Source organism: Ovis aries, chromosome 7, assembly GCF_016772045.2.
Source record: "Ovis aries strain OAR_USU_Benz2616 breed Rambouillet chromosome 7, ARS-UI_Ramb_v3.0, whole genome shotgun sequence".
Taxonomy (NCBI): domain Eukaryota; kingdom Metazoa; phylum Chordata; class Mammalia; order Artiodactyla; family Bovidae; genus Ovis; species Ovis aries.
Window position 1 is genome coordinate 88,138,733 of NC_056060.1, and position 23,640 is coordinate 88,162,372.

At 40.7% G+C, this 23,640-nt stretch overlaps 1 protein-coding gene and 1 long non-coding RNA gene across 17 annotated transcripts in view; one reads left to right on the forward strand and one right to left on the reverse strand.

Moving 5' to 3' along the window:
• LOC121820012 (uncharacterized) overlaps positions 1-12,931 on the reverse strand; it is a 31,477-nt gene extending 18,546 nt beyond the window's left edge. The window contains exons 1-3 of one of the 2 annotated variants that reach the window (XR_009601312.1): positions 12,589-12,931; positions 10,382-12,290; positions 6,837-6,984 (exon numbers count right to left, since the gene is read on the reverse strand). This is a non-coding gene — a long non-coding RNA (uncharacterized LOC121820012). Of the gene's footprint in view, positions 1-6,836; positions 6,985-10,381 lie in introns of both variants that reach the window. The other variant, XR_006060481.2, reaches the window with a different exon arrangement.
• The window catches only part of NRXN3 (neurexin 3), a 1,842,793-nt gene that overhangs the window by 691,303 nt on the left and 1,127,850 nt on the right, over positions 1-23,640 (forward strand). For 8 of the 15 annotated variants that reach the window (XR_009601311.1, XM_060418434.1, XM_060418439.1 and 5 more), the window contains 2 exons: positions 8,472-8,675; positions 14,852-14,878. Coding sequence is in view for 13 of the 15 variants with exons in the window: in XM_060418434.1 (XP_060274417.1) it covers positions 8,472-8,675; positions 14,852-14,878 (231 nt within the window). In the remaining 2 variants the exon portion in view is untranslated. The remainder of the gene's footprint in view (positions 1-8,471; positions 8,676-14,851; positions 14,879-23,640) is intronic. The other 7 variants (XR_006060480.1, XM_042252805.2, XM_042252802.1 and 4 more) reach the window with 1 other exon arrangement.

Consider the following 23,640-nt stretch of genomic DNA (forward strand, 5'->3'; position numbering starts at 1 on the left):
CTAGATAGCATATTGAAAAGCAGACATTACTTTGCCAACAAAGGTCTGTTTAGTCAAGGCTATGGTTTTTCCAGTGGCCATGTATGGATGTGAGAGTTGGACTGTGAAGAAAGCTGAGTGCCGAAGAATTGATGCTTTTGAACTGTGGTGTTGGAGAAGACTCTGAGAGTCCCTTGGACTGCAAGGAGATCCAACCAGTCCATTCTGAGGGAGATCAGTCCTGGGTGTTCTTTGGAAGGAATGATGCTAAAGCTGAAACTCCAGTACTTTGGCCACCTCATGAGAAGAGTTGACTCATTGGAAAAGACTCTGATGCTGGGAGGGATTGGGGGCAGGAGGAGAAGGGTACAACAGAGGATGAGATGGCTGGATGGCATCAGCGACTCGATGGACATGAGTTTGAGTGAACTCCAGGAGTTGGTGATGGACATGGTGGCCTGGTGTGCTACGATTCATGGGGTCACAAAGAGTTGGACACGACTGAACAACTGAACTGAACAGATGGTAGAGAATCTGCCTGCAATGCAAGAGACCTGGGTTCAATCCCTGGGTTGGGAAGATTCCCCTGGAAATGGATATGGCAACCCACTCCAGTATTCTTGCCTATAAAATCCCTCGGACAGAGGAGGCTGGAGGGCTGCAGTGGCTGGGGAGTGAGCGACTAACACACACAAATCATTAAACAAATAAACTGATGAACAAAGAGAAGGAAGTAACCCTGGTGGTAGTCAAGGAGGGGAGAGTAGTTTCCAGACTGCCTACAGTCTGTGATGTAAAATGTCCAGTTTTCAATAGAAAATCGTGAAACATACAAAGGAAAGGGGAAGTGTGAATCATATACAGAGATACATACAGGTAACAGAAACTGCTCAGATGTTGTGCTTAGCAGACAAACTACACCAAAGCTATTATAAATATGTTCAAGGGGAATTTGGGGGATTAAGGGAAACTGTGCAAGATTTAAATCAAAATAAGATGACAGTGATTTATCAAATAGATAATGTTAATAAAGAGATTAAAATTATATATTTATTTATATATTTTCCAACTCCAAAATTTCCCTCATTTGGAAATTGTTTCTATCCCTACCGACCTATGTATATGTATTTTCCAACTATCTAAAAGTACAATAATCCAAATAAAAAGTTCACTAAGGGGCTCAACAATAAGTTTGAGTTAGCAAAAGAAAGAATCTGCAAAGTTGAAGATAAATCAATAGAGATTACAAAGTCTAAATAGAAGAAAGAAAAATAAGTGAAGAAAAAGAGTGTCAGATAGATATGGGACATCATTAAGTGTACCAACATATCTATGATGGCAGTCATGGAAAAGTGAGAGGGAGATAAGACAGAAAAAATAGAGAATTGATGAATGAAAATTTCCAAAATTTGAGGAAAAACATTAATATACACATTCAGTTCAGTTCAGTCACTCAGTTGTGTCCAACTCTTTGCGACCCGATGAACTGTAGCACACCAGGCTTCCCTGTCCATCACCACCTCCGGAGTTTACCCAAACTCATGTCCGTCGAGTTGGTGGTGCCATCCAGCCATCTCATCCTGTCATCCCCTTCTCCTCCTGCCCCCAATCCCTCCCAGCATCACAGTCTTTTCCAGTGAGTCAGCTCTTCACATGAGGTGGCCAAAGTATTTGGAGTTTCAGCTTCAACATCAGTCCTTCCAATGAACACACAGGACTGATCTCCTTTAGGATGGATTGGTTGGATCTCCTTGCAGTTCAAGGGAGTCTCAAGAGTCTTCTCCAACACCACAGTTCAAAAGCATCAGTTCTTTGGTGCTGAGCTTTCTTAACAGTCCAACTCTCACATCCATACCTGACCACTGGAAAAAACCATAGCCTTGACTAGACGGACCTTTGTTGGCAAAATAATGTCTGTGCTTTTGAATATGCTATCTAGGTTGGTCATAACTTTTCTTCCAAGGAGTAAGCATCTTTTAATTTCATGGCTGCAATCACCATCTGCAGTGAGATTGGAGCCCAGAAAAGAAAGTCTGACACTGTTTCCACTGTTTCCCCATCTGTTTTCCATGAAGTGGTGGGACCAGATGCCATGATCTTCATTTTCTGAATGTTGAGCTTTAAGCCAACTTTTTCACTCTCCTCTTTCGCTTCCTTCAAGGGGCTCTTTAGTTCCTCTTCGCTTTCTACCATAAGGGTGGGGTCATCTGCATATCTGAGGTGTTGATATTTCTCCTGGCAGTTGTGATTCCAGCTTGTGCTTCTTCCAGTCCAGCGTTTCTCATGATGTACTCTGCATATAAGTTAAATAAGCAGGGTGACAATATACAGCCTTGATATACTCCTTTTCCTATTTGGAACCAGTCTATTGTTCCATGTCCAGTTCTAACTGTTGCATACAGGTTTCTCAAGAGGCAGGTCAGGTGGTCTGGTATTCCTAGCTTTTTCAGAGTTGTCCACAGTTGATTGTGATCCACACAGGCAAAGGCTTTGGCATAGTCAATAAAGCAAAATTAGATGTTTTTCTGGAACTCTCTTGCTTTTTTGATGATCCAGCGGATGGGCAATTTGATCTCTTGTTCTTTTGCCTTTTCTAAAACCAGCTTGAACATCTGGAAGTTCACGGTTCAAGTATTGCTGAAGCCTGGCTTGGAGAGTTTTAAGCATCACTTTACTAGCATGTGAGATGAGTGCAATTGTGCGGTAGTTTGAGCATTCTTTGGCATTGCCTTTCTTTGAGATTGAAATGAAAACTGACCTTTTCCAGTCCTGTGTCCACTGCTGAGTTTTCCAAATTTGCTGGCATATTGAGTGTAGCACTTTCACAGCATCATCTTTCAAGAATTGAAATAGCTCCACTGGAATTCCATCACCTCCACTAGCTTTGTTCGTACTGATGCTTTCTGAGGCTTGCTTGACTTCACATTCCAAGACGTCTGGCTCTAGGTGAGTGATCACACCATTGTGATTATCTGGGTCATGAAGATCTTCTTTGTACAGTTCTTCTGTGTATTCTTGCCATCTCTTCTTAATATCTTCTGCTTCTGTTAGGTCCATACCATTTCTGTCCTTTATTGAGCCCATCTTTGCATGAAATGTTTCCTTGGTATCTGTAATTTTCTTGAAGAGATCTCCATTCTTTCTCATTCTATTGTTTTCCTCTATTTCTTTGCATTGATCACTGTGGAAGGCTTTCTTATCCCTCCTTGCTATTCTTTGGAACTCTACATTGAAATGCGAATATCTTTCCTTTCCTCCTTCGCTTTTCGCTTCTCTTCTTTTCACAGCTATTTGTAAGGCCTCCTCAGACAGCCCTTTTGCTTTTTTACATTTCTTTTCCATGACGATGGTCTTGATCCCTGTCTCCTGTACAATGTCATGCACCTCCATCCATTGTTCATCAGGCACTCTGTCTATCAGAGCTAGTCCCTTAAATCTATTTCTCACTTCCACTGTATAATCATAAGGGATTTGATTTAGGTCATACCTTAATGGTCTAGTGGTTTTCCCTACTTTCTTTTTATTTACACATTGGTGAGCCTCAAATAGGATCAGTGCAGTGAAATTCATGCACAGCCATACTCATTATGATAGAAATGTTGAAACCTAAAAAAGAAAATCTTGATACATCAAGTCATCATATACAAGGGATCACAGTAAGAATGGCAGCTGGTGTCTGTTCTGAAACAGTGAAGGCCAAAGACAGTGCATTGACATTAAAAGTGCTGAAAGGCGTATATCAACAACCAAGGATTTTATATTTAAAAAAACAAAATCTGTCTTTCAAAAGTGAAAGTGAAATAAAGATGTATCTAGGTAAACAAAAGCAGAGACTTCATTGCTAGTATACTTGCCATATAAGAAGTACTAAAAGAAGTTGTATAAACTGAAAGAAAGTGGCAGTAGACAGTAATTTGAGTCTTCATTAAAAAAAAAAAACAAAACAAAACAGAGATTTCCAATAAAGCTAACTGTGTAGGTAGTGATGAAAAGTGTAATTAAGCATTTCTTTTTCTTTCTTCTTTAACTGATTTAAAAGGCAGTTACATAAAATAATCTATAACATTGTATTGTTGGGTCTATAACATATAGAAAGAATTGTAATATACTTTACAGTAACGCAAAAATGAATGAAGCTATGCTGGAGAAAGGGAATGACACCAGATGGTGCCATTTGAATCCACAAGAAGAAAGAGAGACAGAGATGGTAAATAAGCTTAACTTTAAAAATCTCCATAAATATATCTGAGATCTCCTTGCTTCACTTCGTAAAAAGACAGAAGTTTTTATAAAGCAATAACTATAACAATGTATTTTTGAGTTTGAAACACATATAGACATCACATGAATAACAATAATAACACAAAAAGGAGACAGAGATGAGAGCATGCAAGAATAAAATTTCTATGTCTTACTGGAATTAAGTTCGTAGAAATGGAAGTAGATTCTCATAAACTGAGATTTATGTTGCAAGCCCTAGACCACCCACTAGGAAAGAAGCTTTTAGTTAGTTAATTATATAGTTGTTGCTGCCACATGTGACTTAGTCAAGTCTGACACTAAGTCAAGTCTGACTGTTTTGCAACCCCGTGGACTCTAGCCCACCAGACTCTTCTGTTCATTGGCTTTCCCAGGCCAGAATACTGGAGTGGGTTGACATTTCCTCCTCCAAGGGATCTTCCTGACCCAGGGATGGAACCCACATCTCCTTAATTGGTAGACAGAATCTTTACCACTGAGCCAACTGGGAAGCCCAATTATATCGTTAAGAATCATCAAAGAAATTAACGTAATATGTTAAATATTCACTTAAAACAAAGGGAAGTTATAAAAGCAGAAAAGAGGGAAAGAATAGGAGAACTGTATAAGTATCGTTATCTCAGCATTTCATGATGAAGTCTTTCAATACTCAATGATGTGATAGACTTTAGATAACGTTTTTTCTTTAGACTCATTTCCCCTCAAATTAGTATTCCATTCATGGTGCCCCTTTTATTTGAAATATTTTAAGAAAGTTAATATGAATTCTGAAGCAATTTATTTTCAGCTAATTTCTATATTAAATTTTATGCTTCATCACCTTCCCCTGAAAAATTCTATGTTAATAATAGAACACACTCACCAAGATACACACAAAGATTTACACTGAGATCCATACTTCATTTTGTACCACTAGATGCTTAACTACGCACTCACCTTATATTTATTCTCTGACACTATCAATATTGACATAAAGATGCATATTTTCTTACTGCGTATATCTAGAGGGATAAATTCGGCCATTAATTTTGGAATTATTTAAGTTGAATGCATCCAAACAACCATTTCATGGCTCACCAAATGCCTTCGCATCTTTTAAAAAGGAGTGTGCTTGAGTGTAGGTATTTATAATAGAAAGTCATAGTAGTAATTAATGGTGTTCATAATCATAAAGACATGCAGAGCATTGTGCATAGTAATGTATAACAAGATATCATTTAGAAATTTGTATCACTGGACTTCCCTGGCAGTCCAGGGGTTAAGACTGCAGTTCTGCCACAGGGGGCGCGGGTTTGATCTCTGGTGGGGAATTAAGATTCTGCATGCTGCAGTGTGTGATGAAAAAATATACTAGTTTCAGTGAACTTCTTTAAAAACAAACACAGAAATTTCTGTTTATGTAATTCTGTGTAGTCATAAATTACAACTTTAAATAATGGCATATATGTATATATCTGTGCACACATGCACATATATGTGCAAATACACAAGAACACTACACTCTGCCATGAAGCATTATAGATGTACTTTGGGTGCTAAGAAACACGGGCGTGCTTCTGGTATAACTCTCGAAATGTGGCAGAATCATCAAGTGTACAGCTGTGAGAATCAGACTGCCTGCATTTAAGTTCTAGCTTTGCCATTTAGATGTTCAACCTGGTATCTATAAACTATAATAATAGTGTCTTCTTCGTGATGTGCTTGTGAGTATTAAATGCCATCTTAATGCATGTAAAGTCTTAGAAAGTGCAAGCAAATCATTTAAGTACTCAATAAATGTTAGAGATCATTATTGATCTTTTGATTCTGCTCTTTCAGGAGATAAAAGTTTCTTTCAAATCTGGAGTGTGTGTTAAATTTAGATTATACTTCTCATCTAGGAGCAAATCTTCAATATATGTTTTCATTTTGATGGTGTCTGTTACTGTCCCACCTTTATTTGTGACCCTTAGAGTTTGCAAATTGTAATATACAACAATTAGCATGTCATGGTTTTTACCTGGGTGATGGTTGATTCCCAGGGATGACAGGTATATTTATACTGTTTTTCATGCACCTTTTGTATGTTGTGTAAGGAAGGTTCGGGGTATGATGATGACACAGACTATTTTGAGACCCTTCCATGTGGTCTGCCTAGTCTCTCCAATCTGTTCCTGTTCCTTTTATACAGGAAGACAGAAGATGTTTATCTCTTTGTTAATCGTTCATTTACTTCTCAGTATCTACCCAAATCTGTTGATTTCATTGTAACATCAAAGCACCTTTGTATAACTATTCTCAAAATATGCTTGATGCTTCTGTTACAGTTTGCTATTTTCTGAGCATTCCCCCATTTCTTTCTTTTTAATATATGGAGACACTGTTTTGTCTACCTATCAAATCTGATGCCATCACTTTTCATTAAAAACTCCACCCATCTACCAAGACCAGTTTCAGACTCCTCCTGTGCTCGACTCACCTGCGTGCTATAGCCTCTGTCTTCTGAATGCACCTGGCTTTATTGATACACCTTTGATGGGTCATTTAGCCGTTTTTGAATTCTAGTTTGGTTATTTGTGTGCATCTGCCTTCAAGACAGAGATCGTGTTTTGCCTCACCTTTTGTGCCCTCCATAGTGCCTGTGTGCTCCGTCGAGTCTGACTCTCTTGCGACCCCGAGGACTGTAGACTGCCAAACTCCTCTGTTCACGGGATTTTTCCAGGCAAGAATACTGGAGTGGGTTACCAGTTTCCTCTCAAGGGGACCCTGTGTGTAGGAAAGTAGCAAGTATTTAGCAACAGCAAATATTTAACAAGGACCGCTTCAATGCCAGGAACGGAGCTCAGTGATGCCAGGCTTCATGGGAGAGTGAGTGATGCTTTTGCCCCGTGTTCTGTAAACTTATTTGCTCAATGAATGATTCACAGATTCACATTTTGAACAATGTGATGCTACAGAACAGGCCCTGGACTTGCTATTGGATATACTGGATTAAAATCCAGACTATGTGACTTTGGGATGATAATACCCACCCCCCCTACCATGAGCTGTGGTTGTCTGTTTGAAAGTAAGAATAATAGACCCATCTTGTGCCATTAAGCGAGCTAACATATTGGAGGGGCTGGAGGGTTCATAAGCAAAGTGTTTTTTGGATTGGCAAAAAGGTGAGCTGCTCCTTTTCTTATAAAGGTACTACTGGAATAAAAATAAAATGGCTGGTTTTCAAAGCTGTCCTTAGCTTTTGTTGTTATTCTAGCCCTGGCTCTTATCAATCTTCTCTGAATGGGCCAAGCAGACTCTCCCAAGGCCTGGCCACCAGGGATGCTCTGAGGCCTGGCTATGCTGCTGTTCTTTCCTCTTCCCAGCAGCACTTGGCAAGTACGTGTTTATTTGCTGTGGTGCTTATAAACTGCTCCTCTCTCCGGTTCTTCATGAAGTACTCGCAGGACTCAAGTTTTGTTTAGTGTCTTGTTTGGCTTTGTCATATCTACAGTGTAAGAAAGAAGTGAAGTCACTCAGTCGTGTCTGACTGTTTGCAATCGCATGGACTGTAGCCCCGCCAGGCTCCTCTGTCCATGGGATTCTCCAGGCAAGAATACTGGAGTGGGTTGCCATTTCCTTCTCCAGTGGATCTTCCCAACCCAGGGATCGAACCCAGGTCTCCCACATTATGGGCAGATGCTTTACCATCTGGGCCACCAGGGAAGCCCAGAATTACAATTACTAGCATCTGTGAGGACATTTTCACTTCTGCAGAATTACTTCACATCCATTATTTCATTTGAGGCCATTGGCAAGTCGGTGAGCATGGTAGAGCAGGGACTGAGGCTACCAGATGTCCTTCGCAAAAGAGGAACTAGACCCTCAGCATTTAAGGGGCCTGCATCTAGCTTAAAAGTGGCAATGGAGATTGAGCAAATGCAAGCCCTGTGTTAGTTGCTCAGCTGTGCCCGCCTCTTTGTGACCCATGGACTGCAGCCTGCCAGCCTCCTCTGTCCATGGGATTTTCTAGGCAAGGATACTGGAGTGGATTGCCATGTCCTTCTCCAGGGTATCTTCCCGATTCAGGGAGTGAACCTGGGTCTCCTGCAGTGCAGGCGGATTCTTTACCAACTGAGCTACCAGGGAAGCTCCCAAACACAAGCCACTTGTCTACAAAGTAGGTGCATCTCCATTCTACCCTGCTTACCCTGGAAGCGAAGGCAAACGCTGATATACTTCCTCCTAACCATCTCTTCATTTCTTCTCTGCAGAGGCATCCATCCTGAGCTACGATGGCAGCATGTACATGAAGATCCTCATGCCCATGGTCATGCACACCGAGGCAGAGGACGTGTCCTTCCGCTTCATGTCCCAGCGAGCTTACGGGCTGCTGGTGGCCACCACCTCCAGGGACTCCGCGGACACCCTGCGTTTGGAGCTCGATGGGGGGCGTGTCAAGCTCATGGTTAACTTAGGTATCGTATGAAGTACCCTCTGCCACTCCGTTTGGGCTTGTCTTCCCTTTCTTTTCTGATTTTCATTGGTTTGATTGAATTCTTTGTTTGTTTCTTGAAAGTTAGCTGCTCACCTCTTGTTTAATAGACCGAGGATAAAACCCAAGAGCAACAAATACCTTCTCCTTGTTTCTGCATGAGGTTTTTGATGTCAATTTCTGGTTTCTGACAGTGGTGGTATTTCTTTACTATAAGTTTCGTTTTCTAAGTTTCCTTTCTTGGTTTTTTGGAATCGTTTAGCTTTGTGTAAAACACGCTACTTTGGTCCATCTTTTGATCAATCCATTCTCATTAAGTCCAGCTCCTTGGTCACCACTCAAAACAGTCAAAGTTAGAGAGCGGGGCCAGGGCAGGAAATGGAAGCAAAACGGGAGGGTGGTGTTGGAGGGAACAGAGCCACCTGAGTGGAATGGGAAATGCATTGTTTGAAGCTCCACAAGGACCAATCACATGGGAAGTTCTGGGGGCCTTGACAACACTATCTCCTTATACCTTCTCCTAGTAGGGAGGACAAAGCGCATTGTTTCTGTGGTCCCACTGGGGGAAAATTCTCTGAGTTTAGAGTCCGACACATTGAAGAACAGTGTGTCTCCCGATATGTATCTCCTTCTTCCTTCCAGACATTCCTACCCTCGTTCAGCAGCCCTTTTTATAAAGATGATTAAGTCAGACTATTAACAGTTACTCTATTCTCATATAATCCATATCCAGTTTTCCTTCATGTTGAAAAATTGGCGATTTCAAATTGTAACTTTATTGAGAAAGGACCTCTTCTTCTACTGTAATTACTTAGAGTAATACTTTGGAAATTCCTCTTTTTATGGCCTCACATTCTTTTGGGCTACTGACCTTGACTGAATTCTAATCAATACACTGTGGAAAGTGGGGACCTCTTGGTTTTTGCAAGGAAAAAAAAAAAAAAACAATCTCTATTTCTGTTGATTCTACTCAGTAGAGTCAATGCCCTGCGTTAACACAGCTGAGTTCAAACTTTCTAAGCCTGTGATGGGTTTGAGGATGTAGAATATGTTTAGATACACAACTCCTTCCTAAAGATGTCGGTAGGATGGCTTGTCAGAGGCGTGAGGATGACATGGTGGACACATGTAGCAGATACAAGATGGTCCAGAATCCTAGATGGCCTGCTGGGAAGGTGGGAACTCCAAACCTATCTTATCTGCTGTCAGGTAAATGGTTACACTTGAAAAGTGCCTCTACTACAATCCTAAAATTCTCTAGGACACAGAAGACTGTTTTGAGCAGTGGCTTGTTTAGTTGTATCTCCTTTTTTTTCCCCCCAACTTGCAGCTTTTATAATACTATGCCCTTTTTCTTTTCCAACCACTTTTGATTTCTGTTGTCAGTGTGTCTCTTGGTTTTTCTTTTGTGTACGTGTGTGTTTGGTTATTTTGGGTTTTATTTTGTTTTTCCTTTTGCTGGATCTTTGTGAGTGTTCTTGAGTTTCCAGTCCTCCCCACCATCAGCCATGGTAAATCAAAAGATGGTATTCAACCCTTCAAAGGCCCAAAGCCTGCGGCCCGCATAGCAAACAGCCTTGCGAACAGAGTGTACTGAGCAGCCTACAGGGCTGGCATCCCCCTGTCCCCTCCACCTTCCCCTCCCTGCACCATGCTCCCCACCTGAAACCACCCAACCCGACTGCATACCTGAAACCAACCACCAGGAGCCGGCTGTCAGCTTCTCTGAAAAACAGCAGAAAAAATTAAAACCTAGAGCAACCACCCCTCCCCGAACCCAAATGAAAACAAATATGACCTCCTACTTAGCTCCCAGAAAAGAGGACTTAGCGTCAATTTTTAACCATCTATTTTAAGGTAAGAGAGAGCCAGACACATAAGGAATATTCAGCCCTTTGGGATTCTAGGGAAATGCACATTGGCTTTAAGCAGATGGCTTTTTTTTTTCCATTTTAGATGTTGTTTTGTAAAATTTGAAGGCCAACTGTGAAAGGTCTCACATCTTAGAAGGAAAAATGGAAGTGGAGGGAGATAAAAGGGGATGATTCAGAAAGATGAACAGTTTCTCTCTCTCTCCCTTTCACACACACACACACACACACACACACACACACACACACACAGAGTCATAAATTCCAGATGTATTCCTAGAAGCATTATTTTTCCATTTTAAACTCTCATGAAAATCTGGGCAATGTGCATTTTTCAAAGACTCTGCTCTAGCCTCCTGGCTCCTTCTGCACGTGATCAGTGTACCTCCCTCTAGTTTGAGGCATCGTGGGCAAAACAGAGAGAGTCTACCCTGGAAAGCACTGTGCTTCTCTAGAAACAGTGGTGACTTTTTCCTCTGAAGGGTACAGTTCACCACAATGACTAGTTTCAATTACATAGCTTTCTTTCAACCGTAAGTGGAAACTGAACTTAAATTCCTTGAAGTGTACGTACACACTCCATACTCAGGCTTTGTTTGAATGTTCTGTTGCCCTCCCTGCCCAGAGTGTACCCCTTCATAAATGCTTTCTTTCTCCCAGTCATGAATTCATGGTCCCCTTTTTTGATAGTAGTAAACATCTCCAAGCAGCGTGTTCATTTATGTACAAAATTCCCAGCACTATTTGTAGAGGATCCCTCCCTCCATTTAAGTTATGTCTCTTTTCTAGCACAGGCGCTAATGATATTCCCATTTATTTCAAATTGTTCACACATATAAGCTCATGATGTACATGTCTGTATTTTTCTGCTATAATATATCTTCTAAATGTCAAGGAGACTAGGCTTTTCCAAAGGTCTTTCTTTCCGAAGATGGCAGCTGTGGCAATAGCAGGCATGGACAGTGTCCAGCTAAACATAGCATATTTTTATAAAGCTGTGAGGTTGACTATTGACCAATCATAGCTTGATCTCTTAGTATTAAAAGCTATAATCACAATTTTAATATTATAGTATTTTTCAATTTTAGAAAACCTTATTTTAATCCCACAGTAAGTTTGTGAGATAAATCAGGTAAATGTTTTTATGATTGCTTGCTAGACATGAAGCAAAGAAAGTAGGTCTCAGAGGTGGGACTACTGATGTTTCTAAACTACTTGATCATCCTGGGTTATCCATTACCTCCAAAGATCAATACTGTGGATCAATGATTTGACGGACTTAATGACCTCTGACTGGTTTCATGATGGTCACCTTTTACACATGTGCACAAGGCATCTTTTGCCTGAGTGCTTGGTTTGAATGGAGCCAACAAGTCCATCAGCATTGGTGCAGCCTCATTCATGGGCCTGTAGAATCCTCAGCAAGATGCAGGCCTCCCTTCCTCAGTGGCGGAAGCTTGTAGACAGTGTCACACAGCTTGGTTACTTGCATTCAGGTTCTCCAGATGCTCTCTCTCTCTTTGGAAGCAGAGAAAGTAGGTCACAGTGGTGGGAGTACCCATGTTTCTAAACTACTCAGTCATCATGGGTTATCTGTTACTCAGGCAGAGAGAGTACTACTGTCTACCGTATCCATCATTGAAGGCCCACAGCTCCTAGAAACAGTCATCTCTTCCTTGCTGAAACCAAAGCTCATCAATGTAGAAAATAACACTTCTCCTTTTCAACTAAAATGAAACAGAAACAGCCAAAACAGAATGAACATCATATACACACATCCACCTCCCTCAAATACATGCCAAGGTCAGGCAGAGAGAGAACTTAAGCTGTCAATGGAGCTCTAAATGAGATTGCCTTGCCAGGACAGTTCTTCTGACTCGTTTTTCATTAAAAAGTACATCCTCACTAGCAAGACCACTCTCTCAGACCCTATGAACAAGGGACTGGGGTAGATTTTTCTTCCCAAGCGTATGTTTCAAGTAAGGTAACAAACTCATTCTCCATTTCTCAACTGAACATACCCACCTGTTTGCTGTCTTGGAAGCTCCAAGTCCTCATGCTGATTTAAAGAGGCCATTCAGTTCATGGGACCACGTGGATGAATCCAGGAAGATGAGTCCAACCCCACACCTCTGCCTAGATCAGGTCCTTGACAGAGACGAGATCCTCAGCCGCACAGAAACCCAAGCAGAAAAGTTAAAGTTTAAAGTTTCTTCTCGTTTGAAGTTCTTGGGTGTGTTGCTTTAGGTTCCCTCCTGCCCTTTCTTTCTCTGGAGCGTGCCCACACACCTGCTTTCCCTCTTTCTTGCATCCAGGAGGGAAGGGCCTTTCTCCAGCAGCTGAGACCTTGCTTCTCCGCACCCTGCCCTCCCCCCCCCCCCCCCCCCCCCCCCCGCCCTCCCCCCCCCCCCCCCGCCCTCCCCTCCCCCTCCCCGCCCTGCCCTCCCCTCCCCCTCCCCGCCCTGCCCTCCCCTCCCCCTCCCCGCCCTGCCCTCCCCTCCCCTCCCCTCCCCGCCCCGCCCTCCCCTCCCCCTCCCCGCCCCGCCCTCCCCTCCCAGGGGATGCTCCAGGGCTGTTTGCTCCCACTTTTCTGTTGCGGTTGACGACACATGACAAACCTAACCGCACGAAACCAAACCCAGGTTTTTCTCAAGAGATGTTCTGGGGAACAAACTAGCTTCCCGCCCCCACCTTCCGCAGAATGCTTGGGTGTTGTAAATTGCTCCTATCCGGATTCACGTAGTTTTATTCTGCCCCGTCACTCACCACCTGTTTCTTTCACACTGACTTGCTTAAAGTGATTTACTTTGGGACATTTAAAAGGTGGCCTTATCTGTCCATAAGCCCTCCAAGACTACTGGGTTAACTTTAGCTAGGAGAAGAGCACAGTTTCTAGCTGTATTTTTTTTTTCCCTTAATTTTCTCTCTTTGATCATTTTTCTTTTACCTTTCAATATCTGGCTTTAAACACATTCTTATGGGAATTTTGATCATTGTAAAAAAAAACAAACAAACTTAGGGTCAGATGGGCAGCCTACTAACAATGCACCGGAGACACGTCTCTGACCATTCTGCCCATCACCTGCCCGTTAACTCTGTGCTTGACCTTCTGTGCCGTGTGTCCATGGCTGCAAACAGATAGTAATAAAGGATAAATGCTCTGATCTCTGACCCCAAATACCTTTTCTGGTGACCAGAACTGGAAAAAAATAGCCATCTTGTCATTCCCTCTATTTCCCACCTCCCCCCCACCTTTTTTTTAAAGGGATTTTCTCTCTTCAAGATGCAGGGTCACAGGATGGTATAGGTCGGGTGTCAAAGGTGCCCAGGACCACCTCCCCATGCACCCAACTCGCCTTCTCCTCGAATGCTGTGGGCGCTTGATTCAGTCTGAGTATTCAGGCAGGAAGACGGAGATGGGCTCCATGAGGGGTTGGTCTGGGGGCCTTTGAAACCGCAGCAGAGACCCCAGTCAATTGGGCTAACGTCATACAACTCCTTGTACCCAGCACCTGGCCCCACCTCTCTAAAATCTGGGATGGGTGTTTGTGCGGTTAGCTGTTTGCAAGTGGCCATTTTATGACAGGAAATGACCAGGTGGTGTTAACCCTTTTCTTACATCTGAAGACAAAGGCAAGTCTGCCTATGTGAATTTCTATTGCATTTGGGGCCTGAATTAAAGAGGGTGGAGGGAGATGGGTTTTAGGAAAAGGGAAAGGGTTAAATACTGCCCTGAGAAACAAAATTTGAAAAAATGATACACTATGTCAGACTGGTGATATTATCTTTGGAATATTAAAACAAAAATTGTATTTTTGCTACTTTTAAAGAGCAATTTCAAGAAAAACCAATTATAGAGGGAAACAAAATATAACCTGCATTTGGTGGGGAAATTTTTGTGGTATTTTCCAAGTTTAACAAAAATAATATTTCAAAGTCTGTGTTTGAAATACTTTAATAATGATCAACAGGATTTTTGAAGGAAAAAAAAAAGCATACTTGGCGTCTATTGTGGATATATATGTATACCAGTATATATCTCTATACATATGTGTATATATATGTGTGTGTGTGTATATATATATGTATCCAATTTACAAAACAATATACTGTACATATACACCCACCCTTAAACTTGTGCCTACTGTATATATATATATATATATATAAAATGGCCACATTTCTTGCGTGTGTCTGTCCCCGGAAGGGTGGACTGATTGTTTTGGATGTCTGCAGCTGTTACCTTGAAGGATGCAATTTCATCTTTCATTTATTTTTCCCCATCTAGACTGTATCAGGATAAACTGTAACTCCAGTAAGTTTTCCCTCAAGTTTCATTTTGTTCTTTAAAAAAGAAAACTGACTTTATTTTATTTACTGTTTTATGAGCTGTTTTTCATTTGAATTATTTTATTTTTTTGATGATGGAGTTGGGGGTACTGGGGTTGACAAGCTGAAGGGCTGGGGTGATGGTTTGGGCTGAGTGTGGCCTGAGATGTGGTTTCTGGATCAAGGCAGGTCCTTTCTTCTTTCCTTGCATTGGTTCTGTATGCAGAAAAGGAGGAAAGGGCACCTGGCTAATGAAATAGCCTGAAAATGAATTGAAATGGTAATTTGTTGTTTTGGGAAAATAACTCTCAGGGCTAGACAAAAAGTGTTAGAGCAACCATAATGCACTTCTCCACTACCGAAAACTTCAGAAAATAAAAGCAGGGCTCGTGATCCACAAGGTGGCTGCCAACTCTGACATTTCTTTCCTGGCATTTATTGCTATCGGGTTGAACTTTCTGTTTTGTTTTGTTTTTTTTTATAGGAGGGTGGGCACAGCATTGCTCTTGGTAATAAAGTAACATGTTAACCAAAGACTTGAGATGCGTTCCTTTTAACCAAAGACTTGAGATGCATTCTAGTTCTTCTGAATAAAGAATGGCAGATTATTATTTTTACCTTATCCTATTTAAACATTCCACCTCTTGAAGAAGGATGTTAATGAGGGACAGACTGAATACTACTCACACATTTCTTCCTTTGTCTGAGAAATGCACATTAACTTGAGTCATGAAGTAGGAGAATAGAAGGAGAAAGAGGAAAGATGGATGTGAAAGAAAGATAGGACCAGTTGATAAAAGAAAGTAAGAAATATACTTTTGTGTCCTACAGCATGTTATATAGGTAAGGCAATTAAGTAATAATTAAGCAACTTGGGTAATTGGTTAGGGCGATTAGCTACAACAGGCAGGCGCAACATTTCAGTGTCTCAACAGAAAAGATTTCATTCTTGTTTGGTCAAAGTCTAATGCGAGTTGAGCAGGTCTCCTGGTCAGCTCTCTTCAAAGAAATAATTCAGGCATCTAAGATTCTTTCATGACTTGGGTTCAGCAACCTTGGGGTTCGTTCTTTACTTCCAGTTGTACCCATAGGGAAGAGAGAGAGAGAGAGAGCTTGGGTGGTTACGCAGTGTGTTTTATTGCTTTGCCTAAAAATGCCATACATCCCTTCTGTTCATATTTTGTGAGATGTAGCTCCATCTTAAAGAAAGTTGAGAAATACAGTCTCTGTGTGAAGCAGGAAGACAAAATTGGATTGATGAAGCATCTCACTTCAGTCGCTCAGTTGTGTCCAATTCTTTGTGACCCCATGGACGATAGCACACCAAGCTTCCCTGTCTATCACTAACTCCTGGAGCTTTCTCAAACTCATGTCCATGGAGTCGGTGATGCCGACCCGATATCACCAACTCGAGGAAGCATCTAGTACATATAATTCTCAGTATTATCTCCTCATTTTTTGCTTCTTTCCTTGCTAGTTTGTTTCTGTAGGAACAAACTCAAAAAAAGGAAGTAGTCGTTTACATTTCATTTGCTTGTTTATTTCATCCTTTAAAGTTTTTTAAAGGTGTTAGCTGGCTTAACCTTCTTTCTTGGGAGATACACTATTAAGATGACCAACTAATAAAGCCCAAATCCATTTCTTAGAGGCAAATGTTCCATACAAATGAACAACAAAAAGAAATGTAAAAATAAAAAATCGATATAAACAACAACTTCTTAGAGTGCTTTCTGCTTGTCTTGGCATCACTTTCAGTTAATTTAAGCAATGTCCTATTTTTCTGTGTTTAAACATTTCTAATTAGCCAGAAATTTCTCATGATATTTAGATCATTACAAGTCTAATTGAAACATCCATTTTCTCCAAAGACTGGCATTTTCTCTCTAAGTAGCTTTATTGAGATATAATTTCTGTACCACAAAATTCATCCATTGTAAGCCTGCAATTCAGCAATTTTTTTAAATTGGATTTCTAGGGTTGTCCAAGTATCACCATAGTCATATCTTTAGAACATTTCCAGCACTCCCCAAATTTGTCTTCTGTCCTTTTGCAGTTAATCCTTGTGCATTCCCATAGTCCTACACAGCTGCTGATCTGCTTTTGGCTCTATAATTCTGTCTTTCCTGGGCATTTTATATAAATTGAATCATACAGCATGCAGTCGTTTGTGTTTGGATTTCTTAAAAAATACAGTGTATCTATGAAAAGTTTTGTCTTTTCATTTTGCATTAGTTTCCAGAGGGAACTAAAATGAAAGCTGAGCATGAAGGTAGAACACCTCATCCAAAGCTGAAGCTGGCATCTTTGGGCTGCAGAGACTTATGTGCAGAGCAGAGAACCGAGGGAGCTAGTTGATCAGGGTATCAGGGCCTGCTTTTTGTGTTCTAGTCAAACTTTATCTTACATTTAATTCCATATATTCCATCTCTTTAGCCATGGAGAGTCATCACAAGGAAAGTTCCTGGGTTCTTTCTCCTGGGAGGATGATGATTATTCTATAGATGGCAGCAGATTTCCTAAGCCTGACAAAAGATTTTCTATTCAGAGCCTCTAACACCAGCATTGAGAGGAAATGCTCGTAGGGAAAGATGTGTTTCCAACTTTGATCACAGAGTAGAAACAGTAAGACTGGTTTAAATCAATATTTAGGTAAAGAGCCAAGACTGGATTTTGAAAATTTGATTTTGAATTCTCATGATAAATCTGTAACATACTAAGGAGGTTACTTTTGACGAAAGCATCAAACAAAGAACACATAGTGCTCGCTCCTTGCATCCAGGCTGAATAGAAACACACACACACACACACACACACACACACACACACACATACACACACACAGACACACAGACACACACACACACACACAAGTTCTTCAAACTAATCTGAGATCTTTAGCACTAAGATGGGTAGATATGTACCCAGGATAATGTAGAGTTATAACATAAATGTGATACATTTTCTTGAAGTTGATTTTAATTGTTGACTTGGAATAAATACTTGAAAGGAAAGTGAAACGATGCAGAAGAATGAAAATAAACGAGCCTTATTTAATATGTAAGTCTTCTTTTATGTTTTAAGAAAAAGGATAAGAATTCAAAGACATAATTTTTATTATATATTTTATTTTATTGTGTATCTTCTCTATTCCATCCCCAGCTTTATTGGCTCTTGAGTGGAAAAGTTTGAGATTACACAGATAAATGCTGAGGTAAAACAGATAAAGGGGACTAGAACTTCTAAACCCCTCTTTCTAATGCACATGATATCAAAATTCATAGTTCAGCCTGTTACAGAATTTCAAGTTGTTTCTGTAACAGTTTTCCACTGTAACAGTACAAGAAATAAGATTGATTTCCAGCTGAGTGTGAGAAGGAGAGAGTTTTTCTTACCCTTGAGATCCAGCTGCCCTTTCAATAGCAGTCTTAAGGGATAATGGCTCAAGTTTCAAAACAAATGTTTTTTTTTTTTTCTCTTGAAGTGACACAGTAAATTAAACTTTAACTAAGTTTAAATATAGGTTCATAAGCTCTTCTGATATTTCTTTTTAGAATTCCTGTCCTGTAAAGAAATCTGGTAAAATACTGAATGACATTAGCAGTTTTATTTATTTTTTTAATCTCCCTCAAAATATTGTTTGTTCTGGGAAATGGCTATCTCCAAGGGTTTGTGCGACTATCTTTTTAATAGAGAGAGAACATGAAAAAGAAGGACCATCTTCCAATGTGAAGAGAAAGCCACTGAACGTGATAGAAGATAGTGGTCTCCAGACAAAGCCTTTTCCTTTTGGCTTTGCTGCCTGGCGCTTCTATCAGTAACTGACCCAGCTCCCTGACGAGGGTTTCCAAGTGGCAGAATCAATCAGGTTCTCTGCCTTTCTCCCTTTCTTACCTTCTTTTTCCAGTACTTTGTCTTTCCCCATAATACCTATGATAGCATTACTCATTCCCAATCTTACTAGCCCTGCATTCCCAGTCCTGTGAGAATACCACACCATAAATTCCTCTCCGGCTGCTGCCACTAAACATTTGTTAGAGAGCATCCCAATCAAAGTCTTTGGTTGAACTGGGGACATTGCTGGGTTTGGTAGATTAATCTGACAGGGATATTTAAGTAGTAAGGAAATTTCCAGTCTAGAATTGACTTTAAAATTGCCAAAGAGCAACAGAGTTGGCAGTCATCACGGTGGATTGAACTCCAGGGTGCCCTGGAGCATGGCTAAAGAAAACAGGGCTGCTTTCTGGGAATTTCTGGAGGAAGTCACCATCCCCTATGGTTCCAGTTCCATAAGGCTGGCTGTACCTAGGAGGCATGTGGTTCTGCAAACAGGTATGAGCTTCTTATTGATTTCATGGGTGTTTGCTTGGATGAAAGTCTGGAAAATGGTTTGTAGCCTTTAACCTTGTCTGATTGGGACTCTGCCCTCCAGGTTCCTAACGCCTCCTTCATCCCATCCCTTGTAAGTCCTGTGTTGTCTGAATGAATGCAGTGACTTCATATGGATTAAATATGAGTGTAGCATGAATGAATATGTGTGTTGTGCTAAGTCGCTTCAGTCGTGTCTGACTCTTTGCCACCCCATGGGCTGTAGCCCGCCAGGCTCCTCTGTCCATGGGATTCTCCAGGCAAGGATACTGGAATGGGTGCCATGCCCTCCACCAGGGCACCTTCCCAACCCAGGGACTGAATCCACATCTCTTGGCAGGCACATTCTTTACCACTAGTGCTGCTTGGGAAGTCCAGCATGAAAGTATATAGTGAACACAAATTAATGAATACCAATTTCCCCCTCCTATTTTTTTTCCCCAGTCTTTCTCTCTCAAAGGCTAATTCTTCTGTGATCATTTTCTCATTCTTTCTGAAAAGGGGGGCTTATATCACATGAAAATTGTGAATTCCATGCGTATGCCTGATTATTTAGGTATATGTAGACCTCCTCCTAAGTTGCTTTCAACTTGAAGACTTATTGATTTATCTGTGACAAGGTTAATTTTCCCTTCCACATGGAGGAGAAAAGAAACAATGTCACGCAAAAATATACTGACCTGAAATCACTGAAGCACCGCATGTAATCATTTGTGTCTTTTATAATCTTGTCCACTTTCCACAGATTGTTTGTTGTCTTTGAATCACAGAGACGCACCATAATATAAGATCTAAAAGAAAATACAATCACAAGGATAGGGTATCTCCAAATCATATCTCTGAAAACTACTAGTATTTATCAATGCTAAATACTCCTTCTCTTGCACCTGCTCACCTAGCACGTGTTCTTTGTTTTCTGACTTTGCTTCTTGGCCTTGAGTTTCCAAGCAGACTCAATGCCAGTGTTTTGGCAAAGTCAACAAGGTGTGAGTGGTTTTGCTTCCTTTAGGCATGGCTTGGTGAACTCCAGTTTCTTATACTTGACTTCTGGTTTTCTTCTCTTTTTGTCTGTCTTCCCTGCCTAGGTACTAGAATGAATGGCATCATCTTTAGGCCTGGTTTATCTAGAAATCCCAGAGCTGACTTGCTTAGCTCATCCCTTCAACTCAGAAATACTTACCTCATGTCCACCAGGAAGGGTAACCTCTTCACTCTTAAAAGTTTTCTCAGAGGGAAAGTGTAGAGTCTTTTTGGTATCCATTCCAAGGTTTGGATCACCTTTGCTGTGAGCCTGACCATACTGCTTTTCCCAGTAGAGTTTTAGTGGAGATGGAAAAATCACAAAGCAGAATCTTACATACAATAATGTGTTATTATGTACCAAACTATTGACATCACACCAGAGACTTTCTATTCTATAATAAATGGTTATGCTGTACTTCAGCATTCATCAAAACCTGAGTTTTAAAAGATAACACATACTTTTGTTTCTCTTTGGAAGGTTTTATGTTTCTTGTGACATATAAAACACCTCATATGTAAGTTTATTAACAGTATCAATAGTAGGCAGATTTGAGTATGCTCATAGGCTGCTTCCTAAATATTTAATAGCAAACGCTTAATAAATATTCAGACTGCATTTATTTTAAAATAGTTTAAAAGTTGTAGAGGGAACAAAAGGCAATGCTGCAAAAATTCTCCCGCGTATCCCTAATTTTAGTCCCTGAGTTTTCAGGCGCAAGCTAAATTATCAGTGCTTTAACATTCTTTCAGAGGCAATCTATATGAGTGCGAAATGTTATTATCATGTTCTCCATAGTAATTACCATAGTTATTACCACATTCTCCCCTCCTCTTTGTCTTCCTCCTGCTTAGCACAATGGTAACACATTTTTCTGAATCTTGCCTTTTTTTCCCCCACAAAATGTCTTAGGGACTATCCCCTATAGGAATGTAAAGATCTACTTTATTCTTTTCAATAGTCACATAATGCCACATTTTATGGAGGTATTATATTTGATAAAATCAGTACCTTACTGTAAAATGTTCAGACTTTTCTCGGCTTTTCACCACTACTAAAAGTGAGAGAATATATGCTCTTGTTCACTAGTCTTTGAGTGCATGTACGGCAACATCTATTAGTTAAATCCCTAAAGGTAAAGTTACTAGGTCAACAGGTAAGTACATAACAAAAATACTGATAGATATTGCCAAATTGCATTCCCACGTGGTTGTCCAGATTTAGATCACCCTTGCCAAATACTTTATATTATCAAACTTTTTGGTCATTTTCTCCAACTAGCTTTTTCACAATGTTGCTGTCAAATATTCAAGCAATGACCCATTGCCACTCACAGATCTTTACCTTCCATTCTTTCACTTCTTCAGATACATGCAAGGACAAATGGCATGCAAAGTCTTGGTGACCATTTATACCAGAAGTATTTTAATGGAAATCTGCTGTAGCTGCATTTGATAATATGCTAGTCTTTTTTTTTTTTTTCCTAGTAAACAGGGATGCTGTCGAAAAAGTGGTAGTGTGTTACAGTTGTTTTACGTTATTTTCTTCTTGTATTTCCGTTTGTCTATGTTGGAATCCCAGCAAAGAGAGACATTTAAGTACCATTACAAAGAGCAAGATGGACTCTGGAGCTAAATAGCCTGGGCTCCACCTTTTCATTCTATACCGCTAATGAACTATGTGCCTGTGGACAATTTACTTTAACCCTCAGTTCCCTTAGTTGTAAAATGGGCATGGTTACTGTACCTACATCTTTGAGTAAGAACAGAAGCTAAATGTATGGTGTTGATGAGGATGACTAATTCTATCAGTGTATACTCCTGTAATAAAAGGTGACCTTTTTTGTTGAAGATATTCTGTTTTATCCATGCCATCTTCTACTTTATTTTTTATGCTTTTAAGTTTTATTATGGGTGTATAATTGCTTTACAATGTTGAGTTAGTTTCTGCTGTGCAAAAGAGAAGATGATCTGCTGAGAACTGTTTTTTTTTTAAGAATAGATATGTATGTGTTCTTTTATATAAATATATATTTGTAATTATATATATATAAATAATTTTATTTATTTATTTGTGTCTATGCCAGTTTTATGAAAGTGAAAGAGGAGAGTGAAAAAGTTGGCTTAAAGCTCAACATTCAGAAAATGAAGATCATGGCATCTGGTCCCATCACTTCATGGGAAATAGATAGGGAAACAGTGTCAGACATTATGTTTTTGGGCTCCACAATCACTGCAGATGGTGATTGCAGCCATGAAATTAAAAGATGCTTACTCCCTGGAAGGAAATTTATGACCAACCTAGATAGCATATTGAAAAGCAGAGACATTACTTTGCCAACAAATGTCCGTCTAGTCAAGGCTATGGTTTTTCCAGTAGTCATGTATGGATGTGAAAGTTAGACTGTGAAGAAAGCTGAGCACTGAAGAATTGATGCTTTTGAACTGTGGTGTTGGTGAAGACTCTTGAGAGTCCCTTGGACTGCAAAGAGATCCAACCAGTCCATCCTAAAGGAGATCAGTCCTGGGTGTTCATTGGAAGGAATGATGCTAAAGCTGAAACTCCAAATACTTTGGCCGCCTCATGAGAAGAGTTGACTCATTGGAAAAGACCCTGATGCTGTGAGGGATTGGGGGCAGGAGGAGAAGGGGATAACAGAGGATGAGATGGCTGGATGGTATCACCGACTCGATGGACGTGAGTCTGAGTGAACTCCGGGAGATGGTTATGGACAGGGAGGCCTGGCGTGCTGCGATTCATGGGGTCGCAGAGTCGGACACGACTAAGTGACCGAACTGAACTGAGTTGAGTGAGCCGGTTGTTTGCTGCTGGGCAGGCTTTCCTCTAGTTGCGGAGGCCAGGGGCTGCTATTGGCTGCGGTGCCTTGGCTTCTCGTTGCGGTGGCTTCTCCTGTGTGGAGCACAGGCTTTAGGGCACGCGGGCTTCAGTAGTTGTGGCATGTGGGCTCAATAGTTGCAGTTCCGAGGCTCTAGAGCTCAGGCTCAATAATTGAGGTGCACGGGCTTAGTTGTTCCACAGCATGTGGGATCTTCCCAGTCCAGGGATGGAACTTAATGTCTCCTGCATGGACCGGTGGGCTTTTTACCACTGAGCTACCAGGGAATCCCTGAATATATTCTTGAAATCATTCTTGGCAGCTTAATAGATGCCTGTCAAATGAATATCCTACTTCCTTTAGTCTATTACTCAGGGAAATAATAAACTCAAGTTCATCAGAGTTGAATTGGATTCTGCATCAGTAACATTGCTAATATTGTTGAGGAGACCATCATATTGGGTTCCCCACCCCCACAGTGCATGATGATAAAGAAATACTTGATGTTATTCCAGAACTAATGAAA